This window comes from Ailuropoda melanoleuca, chromosome 3 (assembly GCF_002007445.2).
Source record: "Ailuropoda melanoleuca isolate Jingjing chromosome 3, ASM200744v2, whole genome shotgun sequence".
Classification (NCBI taxonomy): Eukaryota; Metazoa; Chordata; class Mammalia; order Carnivora; family Ursidae; genus Ailuropoda; species Ailuropoda melanoleuca.
Genome location: NC_048220.1, coordinates 97,208,789 through 97,218,666, shown reverse-complemented (window position 1 = coordinate 97,218,666; position 9,878 = coordinate 97,208,789). Strand labels below are relative to the sequence as shown.

The 9,878-nt window shown below is 41.6% G+C and overlaps 1 protein-coding gene across 1 annotated transcript in view; it reads right to left on the bottom strand.

Annotated features, from left to right (window-relative positions):
- ATP10B (ATPase phospholipid transporting 10B (putative)) overlaps positions 1 to 9,878 on the bottom strand; it is a 273,096-nt gene that overhangs the window by 43,224 nt on the left and 219,994 nt on the right. Inside the window, 3 exon segments of the mRNA XM_019795040.2 lie at positions 838 to 914; positions 4,390 to 4,711; positions 9,176 to 9,360. Of these exon segments, the coding sequence (XP_019650599.2) occupies positions 838 to 914; positions 4,390 to 4,711; positions 9,176 to 9,360 (584 nt within the window).

Genomic DNA, 9,878 nt, shown 5'->3' with positions numbered 1-9,878 from the left:
ACCTAGCAATTGCACTACTGGGTGTTTACCCCAACGATACAGATGTAGTGCAAATAAGGGCCATATGCACCCTAATGTACATAGCAGCAATGTCACAATAACCAAACTGTGGAAGGACCCGAGATGCCTTTCAACAGTGGTCCATATATACAATGGAATATTAGCCATCAGACAGGATGATTACACAATATTTGCACCAGCATGGATGGAACTGGAGGAGATTACACTAAGTGAAATAAGTCAAGCAGAGAAAGACAATTTTATGGTTTCACTTATGTGTGGAACATAAGGAATAGCATGGAGGACTTTAGGAGAAGGAAGGGAAAAATGAAGGGGGGAATTCAGAGGGGGAGACGAACCATGAGAGACTATGGACTCCAGGAACAAACTGAGGGTTTTAGACGGGAGGGGGGTGTGGGGGGTTGGGCTAGCCCGGTGAAGGGTATTAAGGAGGGTACGTATTGCATGGAACACTGGGAGTTATATGCAAACAACGAATCATGGACACTATACCAAAAGTTAATGATGTACTGTATGGTGACTAACATATCATAATAACAAAAAATAAAAAATAAAAAATAAACCCACCTTTTTGCACCCCCCCCCCCAAAAAAAAGCTAAGCACCCTTCAATTTTCCTCTGTATCAGAAGGACTGGGTAGCAGGGGTATAGTGATGGAGGTTATGTATAGACATGGAAGCCTTGTGACTCTCAGATGATAATTCTGCAAAGCTCTTGGGGAGAAGTTCCTCCAACACTGTGGGGGAATTCCATAACTCTTCAAAAAGGATCAAGGGGAGTTAGGGAAGAAATGAGAAGAATTGAGGGGCACAGTACCTGCATGCCTTCCTGTCCAGATATCCCAATTCCAATGTCAGCAGCTTGAATCATGCTTACGTCATTTGCTCCATCACCTGAAAGGAGAGAGATCGTGAGGTGTCTTTATTCCCGGTCTAACTGCTGCATGACAATGAAAAGGGTGTTACACTAATGGCTCTAAAGTGTCCCCATTTGTACATAATTGAATACTTTTAACATTGCTCTGAATAGTCCTATAAGAAAAGTCATTGCTACAGTATTTGGCCTGAGAGAGGTCTTTTCTTCTTTGACAAGAAGCTCTATTCATTATTTGACAAATGTTTATTGTGTCTTTCTTCTAGGCACAATATTAGGTATTGGGAATACAATAGTGAGTCTGTGGCAGTGCTTTACAGTTTACAAAAAAAAAAAAACCTTCACAAATGTTACAATGGACTTCACTAATGAGCGAACGGAAAATTTGAGCAACATAGAGATTCTGCAAGGGTAAACCAGCTAGGGAAGGGGCCCAGGAGCATTGGCGTGAAGATCTTTGCTACCTTTCCTAACTCAGTATAAGCTAAAATATTTACCATATTAAGACCATTGGAATCTGGACAGCTGAATCATCCGATTGTCAATGGTGTCCAAGGACAGGGATGGCGTTCAGTTTTGTTTCTGAATACAGGAAAATGGGATTGACAGATTTTTTCTGGTTGAGGAACATTTAGTCACACTGAGTTCCCATTTAACACACTAAGGTGTTTGTTTCAGGAAATTAGAGGTTAGGGCATGGAAATACACACACAGCCTCCAGCACTGTCATATAGGTCTGTGATGATGGAAATATCCTGTATCTTTACTGTCTAATATAGAAACCACTAGCCCCATGTGAGTATTGAGATGCGGCTGGTGAAATTCTATTTAATTTTAAATTTCAATACCTATATATAGCTAGGCGGCCACCGTTTTGGACAGCACAGCTGTATACAGTGAGGGTTTTCTTACAAACCTAGTTTTTCCCAGAGCTTTATCTTTCAGACCAGAGATTAGCAAACTTTTTCTATAAGGGGCCAGATAGCAAATATTTTAGGCTCTGTGGGCCAAGAAGCAAAATTGAACAACTGTTCTTGCTGAGAGGCAAATAGTCTTTTACACGATTTACAGTTAAAAACATAAAAATCATTCTTATATCCCCGCAAAAACATGTAGGGGGCTGGACTCAGGCTGGTGACCATGGTTTGTGGACTGCATTGCCTTCATTTTCCTCCTGGCCCCACCTCTTTTTCCAGTAGGTTCTCATAATAGAATGCAATTAAATATATATTAGATAACATAGAGAATATGGAATTGGGGGAGAGAATTTTCTTCCCTTAGTTATTTGGCAATGAAATTAAATCTTAAAAATTTTGTCACTGTAAGTAGCCATTATTCTTGTAATGATTTTTTTTTTATGATAGTATAGGAGCACGTTATTTTTTTCTTCCCCATGGAGAGCAAATCCACCCTTTAACCTCTTCTGTTAGCAAATCGGTGGAAGCAGAGGTGGGCAATCAGGCCATTGCTCACCCTCCTGGTTTTGTTTCTGCTTCTATGGCAATGGAGCCAATTTCTTACCTCAGGGAGTCTGTCCTGGGCTGTTGCCTTGTGTGTGTCTAGAGTTTTAAAGAGGACAATTCAGGGAATAAAAGTAGGATACAGTTGCTAAAGCTCTGCTCTCCGTATTCTTCTGCCCACTCCCTCTTTTTTTTTTTTTTTTTTTTTTTTTTTTTTTTTTTTTTTNTTGCTTTTGCCTGAAGACTGGGAGAAAAAACAATGTGTAAATAGGCTTCTTAATTTGAAATACCAGGAAGGAAAATCTCTTTTCATGTCTGTGTAGGAAGGATAGAACCTGGAACCATCTTTAGGAATATCCCTAAATGAATGCAATATTTACTATGTGCTTGGTATATGCACAGAGCACAGACAAAATGGTAAAACTGACATGGTCCCTCTGTTCAAGGAACACATGGTCTCCTGAGCAGGCCATCCCAGAAAGCAGATCGGGACTCTGCAGCTCTCAGGGCTCTGTGCTGCAGGAGTTCCCAGAGAGAAGGAAGGGTAGGTGGGATTGGAACAAAGGGTGTTTTACAGAGGAAATAGCTTGTGCAAAGTCCTGGGAGTGAGAGAGGACAAGGCTCGTGGAGAATGGTAAGCAGCTCCATTTGGTTAGAACACGGAGCGCCAGATGTTGGGGAACGGACAGAAGCTGTTGTGAAGGATGTGGCTGGAGGGTTAGTGGAGACCAGGTCATGAAGATTCTTGTAGACCAGGTTTGCTTGTTCCTGGAAGGTTTGATGTAGATACAGTTTTTATTTCTCTGCNTCAGATGTTGGGGAACGGACAGAAGCTGTTGTGAAGGATGTGGCTGGAGGGTTAGTGGAGACCAGGTCATGAAGATTCTTGTAGACCAGGTTTGCTTGTTCCTGGAAGGTTTGATGTAGATACAGTTTTTATTTCTCTGCCTTAACAATGATTAAAGTTTAGTCTCCTATGAGGAATTTTTTCATCAACCAACAGGTCAGCCAGCATTTGTTGTGTGTATGCTTTGTGCTGGGCCTTGTATTTAGGAACGTGTTGGGGTTAATGCAGAGCATGAAATCAGCCGTAGTACCTGACTTGCTACAATGTAACACAGAGGCAGCTGCAGGCCGGAAGGTTTCAGAGAAGTGTGTAGGCCTTTGCAATGCCAACGTCTGTGTGACCATTCTGCCATTGGAATGCCGCGGGGACTTGCCTTCCTGAAGCTTTCCTAGCCAAACAGTCGCCCTGTGGTCTAAGAGATGTAGGCATTGTCCCTTAGGCTGTGTTTAGCAGAACTCAGAGAACATGAAGATTAGCATATCCTATCTTTCCCATAAACAGATCCTCCCAGTTTCAGTAAGACCCCTTGTCAACCTGTGCTTGAGGAACAGTAATAAAGCATTTGTGATTTTCTTGAAGGACCAATAAAAGTGGGAGCAAAGAAGAGCAAAGGGTCTTCGCCTCTGAGAGTTGACCCCCTTGCCTTTTCCTCTCTTTCATGGCGAAGTTTGGAGTCATCTTTCATCAGTCAGTACAGGGATTGCTGGCCATTCCCTGCAGGAGTGAACATATGGGATAGGCTCCTCTTCTGCAGTCTCCCCACCAGCCATCAACACTCAGCAGAATACCAAATCCACAAACAACTGAGGTTTATATTATTATGCCAGGTGTTAAGTAAGCATCAAAAGGGAAATGGTCTGTGTCCCAGAACTGAATTGGCCTGAGTGTGTATTACTGAGTTATGTGAATGTTCTGAATTTGAGGCTCCTTCTGGCTTTTACCTCCATTCAAGTACTAATCTTTCCTCAGTGACCTGCTAATCCTGAGAACTTTGAATCACTCTCCCACTCAGTCTCTGCTGCATCTCCTGGCTGCCACGTCTTGGCTGTCACTTTGAACTCTCTCAGTGTAAGACAGGGATCCTCAGCCTGGGTATCTCAACTTTGAATTATGACCTCCCACCTCTGGTCCAGGCCTCTTGTGAGATCAGCCTCACAGGCTACGCTCACATCTCAGCAAGATGGGTACCTATGGAAAGGGTCATGACGCTCAACTTGTCTCGCACCAGCTTCACTATCATACTCTTCTGGAGCGGGGTGGAACGGCAGCATAGGACAGACCGGCAGTACTGAGTCAACTCCAAAAATTTCATCTCCAGTTCTCCCTGAAAAATGGCATTCAATGTCTTCCCATTGATGACCAGTCCAACGTCTGGAACTGCAGCTCTTGATGTGGGGGGTAGCGTCTCAGAAGGTAAACAGAACCCGAAGAGCTTGCGGTCTGGCTTCTGTGGTCCATGAAATTGCTTTACTTCTTCCAGTGCACAGTTGAGGATGGATTCGCAAGTTTCCTATAGAGTTAGAGTAATAAATATTGTATTAGTAAGCAGCACTAGAAATGTAGGTTAAAGATCTCACTTTATCCTTTAGTAAAATGGTTATGAAACTCTACCACCATAGAGATTACCCAGGAATCATTCTCTGATTTCTCTAATTTCTCTGCAATATTTCAAAAGGCATCAAAGCAATATTAATTTGGAAGCAAATTAATGGCAAAATAGAGACTGCTAGGGAATGGGAGGGGAAGTAGCTCAGCAAGCTGGGGACTGACACAGGGATGGTATAAGCTAATAATAGAATGTGATGGTAAATAATGACAATGTGTCATGATGGTATAATGCTTTCTATTTCTCACAAGTCATTTTAGTTCTCCTTAGGAAATTGAGTAATGAGGAAACTGAAACAGTGAAATCATTAGTAACTTGCCCTAGTAACTTACTAGTGGAGGCAGATCATTGCTACTGACATTATGGCTTTTAATTGAAAAAATATGTTGTATGTTTATCTGTTGGTATGAATATATTGGTCATTTTGGCTAAAACTGATGATGAATGTGAACATCTTACTGATGTAAAGAAACTTCTTACTGATTTTTTCTGATGTTTACCTTGAAACATAGTGAAGAACTTATTTGCTCTTATCAATTTTCCTCTTTTACCTTTGATTGTATCAGAGATAAAGTCACACTTTGGTTCGAAATATATCCTTAGTGCCTCTTTAGATTTTGCAACACTACTTTCAAATAAAGATAGAGAAAACTTGTGGCAGTCAACTGGATCATCAATTTTAATAGCATTGTTTTGTTCACATGATTTTTTATAAACTTTTAAAAAATTTAAATTCAATTAATTAACATATATTATCCTTTTCAGAGGTAGAGATCAGTGATTCGTCAGTCTTATATAATACCCAGTGCTCATTACATCAAGTGCCTTCCTTAATGCCCATCATCCAGTTACTCCATCCCTCTACCTCCCTCCCTTCCAGTAACCCCCAGTTTGTTTCCTATGATTAAGAGTCTCTTATGGTTTATCTTCCTCTCTGATTTTGTCCACATGATCTTTATTTAGCAGTGTTCTTTTATCCATGGCAAAGATGATTTTCACTTACTGTAGTGCTAAAAAAATTCTAAAAATAAATTTAAGTGTTTAAATTCAGTCAATTTAAATGAAATCATTAAATAGAAAAAACAGTACAGGTAATATGTGGATTAGGCAAAAATTGTGAAGCTTGTTCTGAAATGATAGGTTTGGGGACCATCGATCTAGAAGCTTCTGAGAATATTTGGAGTCATTTATTCTGGAGTGAGTAAAACTGCAGTTAATCATTCCTGAGTCTTCCCTTAGGGGATGCTAAATTGAGTGTTGCGAGCAATAGGCTACGCCCAGAACCTAGAGGGGTGACAGGAAGTAGTTCCAGGAGTGGGTGGTTATGCCTGAGGCACTTATCTGGGAAAGAGATCAAGACAGTCCATGCTGCGAGTTGGGGCCAGCACAAATTATATAAATTTCTCCAACATATGGCTGCAGGAAGTCATTGGAGATATAAGTTTCAAAATAAAATCTCTGAATTTACTTATTTCGAAGTGTGATATAGTAACCACAATAGTTGCCATTCATTTAACCTTTAGTATATGCCAGATACTGTGGAAGGGAGCCTCTAAGATGGTTCTCAATGATCCCTGCCCTCCTGGGATGGACGCTCCTGTGTAATCCCTTCCCTTGGGTGTGAGCCACATCTAGCAATTCCTTTCTAATGTAGAGAATTCTGCAAAAGTGATGGGATGTCACCTCCCAGATTAGCTTATAAAGAGATCATGGCTTCCAATTTGGCACTCTTTTCCCTCTCTCTTGGATGGCTTGCTGTGGGGGAAAGCAGCTGGCATGCCGTGAAGCAGCTCTATGGAGAGGCCCACGTGGTGAGGAATTGAAGTTTGCCAGCAATCATGTCTGTGGGCTTAGAAGAAGGCCTTCTCTCCGTGCCCAAACTACCTACCAGTTGAGCCTTCGGATGAGCATACAGCCCTGACTGACAGTTTGCAGCCTCCAGAAAGACCTGGAACCAGAGGTACCCAGTTAAGCTGCCCCTGGACTCCTGACCCACAGAAACTGTGGGATAATAAATGTTGGTTCTTTGCAGATGTTAAATTTTGGAGTAATTTGTTAACTAACACAAATACTGTGCTAATAAGTATTTTTCTTCTATGATCTTATTTAATCTTCTCCATAGCCTCTGAAATAAATCTTTCTAATCCCTATTTTACATATGAGGAGAGTGAAGTTTAGGGAGGTATGGTACCTGGAATGTATTAAGCTTTCAATATATGTTACTAATAATGATAATAATCATTGCTGTTATTAGTTTCTGTCTAATACTCTAGTCCCTTCTAAATTCCTTGACAGACCAGCACTTTCAATGATGGGTTAGTAAGTCTCTCATTTTATGGATGTGAACCCTGAGGTTTAGAGAGGTCCCATAACCTGCTTATAGCTTTAAGGTACATAACAAAGAAACAGTAGCCCTAAATCAATTTATAATGAATTAGGCAGATTAAAACCCTAGGAGGAAATATTCACTGAATACATAATTACATTAAACTAGGGTTTAAGTAAATCTGAGATTTGGAATGGATCTCCCCAGTTTCTGGCTTAACATATCCATGTAGCCACCACTTTTTCCTGGGTAAGGGGTGCGAAAGACTAATCTTAGAGGTTTAGTGGGCTCAGGGTATGGACAGGGCCTAACATTCAGATATCATCTGAGAGGGTCCCAGACAGCTTTAAATGAGTCAATAGTGACTGAACAAAACATGAAACATGACCCACGTTCCTTAGGAATGTTGGCTAATAAATTGCTAAACGTCTTCAGCTTCCTAGAGGAATGCATTGCATTTAACAGAAACCATAAAAGCCCACTCTATCCTTCTTGGGCTCACTGACTCAGAAGTTTGCCCATGTCCTCCTTCTGGAATCATATGGAGTGAAATAATCATTGCACATAGAATTTCCATTGCAAGCGGGGCAGGCAGATATCAATGTTATTACAGGGATCAAGTACTCAAGCAAGCAGCAAATTACTTTCTTTCCTAGGCATAATATTAATGCCAAAGATTTCCCCAAGATTATTTTCATTTTGAAAATTCATTGGGGTTTAATCTAATCACAGCATAATCTGTGCACTGGACTAAAAAGTGATTTTTCCAGCTCTTGTAAAGGGCCTTAGGCACTTTTCATAGTATACACTACTTTTAAAAAAAATATGTGTATGTGGATCCTTTATGGAATAAAAACCAGATTTAAACCTCCTAAACTTCTGTTCTGGGTCCAATCAGTCCTAAGCAAAACTGAAAGACTGAGGTTCCAGCATCTTCCCTGCCTCCTTTTCTGTGCTGTTCTTTCCCATCTTCTTACCTCTTTTCCATCCTTTTCCCTATGGTATGCCTACGTCTCTCAGTGCCCTCCACCCATCACCCCTCCAGTACTTTTTCTGCTTGTTTCCTTTTGGTAGGAGCATACATCTCAATGGCTACTTCCCATATTCATTAGCCAAGATGTTGGAACTTCACTTTCTGCAGTTTGCATTGTGAAAATAGATTTTCTTCTCCTAAATATAAAACTGTATTATAATTTTGAATACTCTTCCTCAGACTTTACACAGTCCTCTCTCCAAAGCCCAACCCCTGCTGCCCACAACCTACTGGGGATTGAAAACTGCAGTTTTAGGACTCTGCTCCTCCCTTTCTCTTTCTCTCTCTCTCATCCCATCAAAACATACTGGTCTCATGAATCATTCCCTTCAGGTTTTATTCTGTGGCAAACCAATTTGACATATTAATTGGAGCTGAGATTTTGACTCAGAATCATTTTAATTTAAATGGGGCTTTTTCAATGGGAGAGTTAATCCGAAGTATAAGAAACTGACAACCGGGGTTCTGTGAGCAAATAATGTGCTATTACACAGAGAGCACTGGCCTGGCAAGAGGACAGTGCTCTAGATTTAGTTCTGTCAGAAACTACCAGGGTGATCCTGGGTGACTTAGTCCCAGGGGTCTTTTGTTTCCTCATTTGTAAAATACGGAGATTGGGCCAAGAGTGGAATTTGGAAGATCAAAACTTTCTAACATGCACTACTAGATGTAATATAATCAAACTGATCAATGATTCATGGAGATGGGGTGAATGACTTTCAGGGACCTCTGAGCTCCAAGGTTCAGTGATATTTTGAGGGTAGGGGTGCTTCTCTGTGTATCCAAATCCCACTCATAAGCCTATCTCTTGTTGGCCTAGGGCCTGTTCAGACTTTACACAGTCCTCTCTCCAAACCCCATCCCCTGCCGCCCACAACCTACTGGGGGTTGAAAATGGCAGTTTTAGGACTCTGCTTCTTCCTTTCTCTTTCTCTCTCTCATCCCACCAAAACATACTTGGACATCTGCAAGTCTGCACTTGGACATCTGGTCTCTACTTCGGCCTCACCTGACTTTCTGTATTAATGGAGTAAACAGTGTCAGTCTGATCTAACAATCCGCAGGAATAGGCGATATTGATTGCTGTCTCCTGCTTATCTCCAGTCAAGACCCAGAGTTGGATCCCAGCCTCCTGCAGAGCAGCGATTGTGTCTGGAACCCCTTCTTGTAGCCGGTCTTCGATCCCAGTGGCTCCTGGAGTGATCAAAGACACCAGAGCTTACGATTAGAGTGAAAAACTGCTTAAGTTCCCTAAAGCTCTATCAAGTCAGGTAGTGATTATTAAATATCTTCCACATTCTAGGCTGTGGTAAGCACCCAGGATACAGCAGTGAAATGGAGTCGGTCTCTACCCTCTTGCAGCTCAAAAGCTTGTTGAAAAAGGATTTATAACTTAACTATATGAGAAGAAAAGCCCAGGGTGCCAGGTGAACATATGCTAGGAGACCTGAACTTCATCTAGAAAGTCAGGGACGATCTTGTTAGGAACCGTCATTTGAGCTCAGACCTGGAAGATAAGGCCAAGAAATGGCAAAGGAGGAGAATTCCAGGTAGAGGGATGAGCATGTATGAAGGCCCAGAGGTCAGACTAGAAGAAAGCACAGGACAGGAGGCAGAGTGGGGTGGGAGAAGGGGCCAGGAAGGGAGGTAAGCCCGCTGAAACATGCAGAGCCTTGTGAGGGCATTGTAAGATTTTGGATTTATTTGGTAGA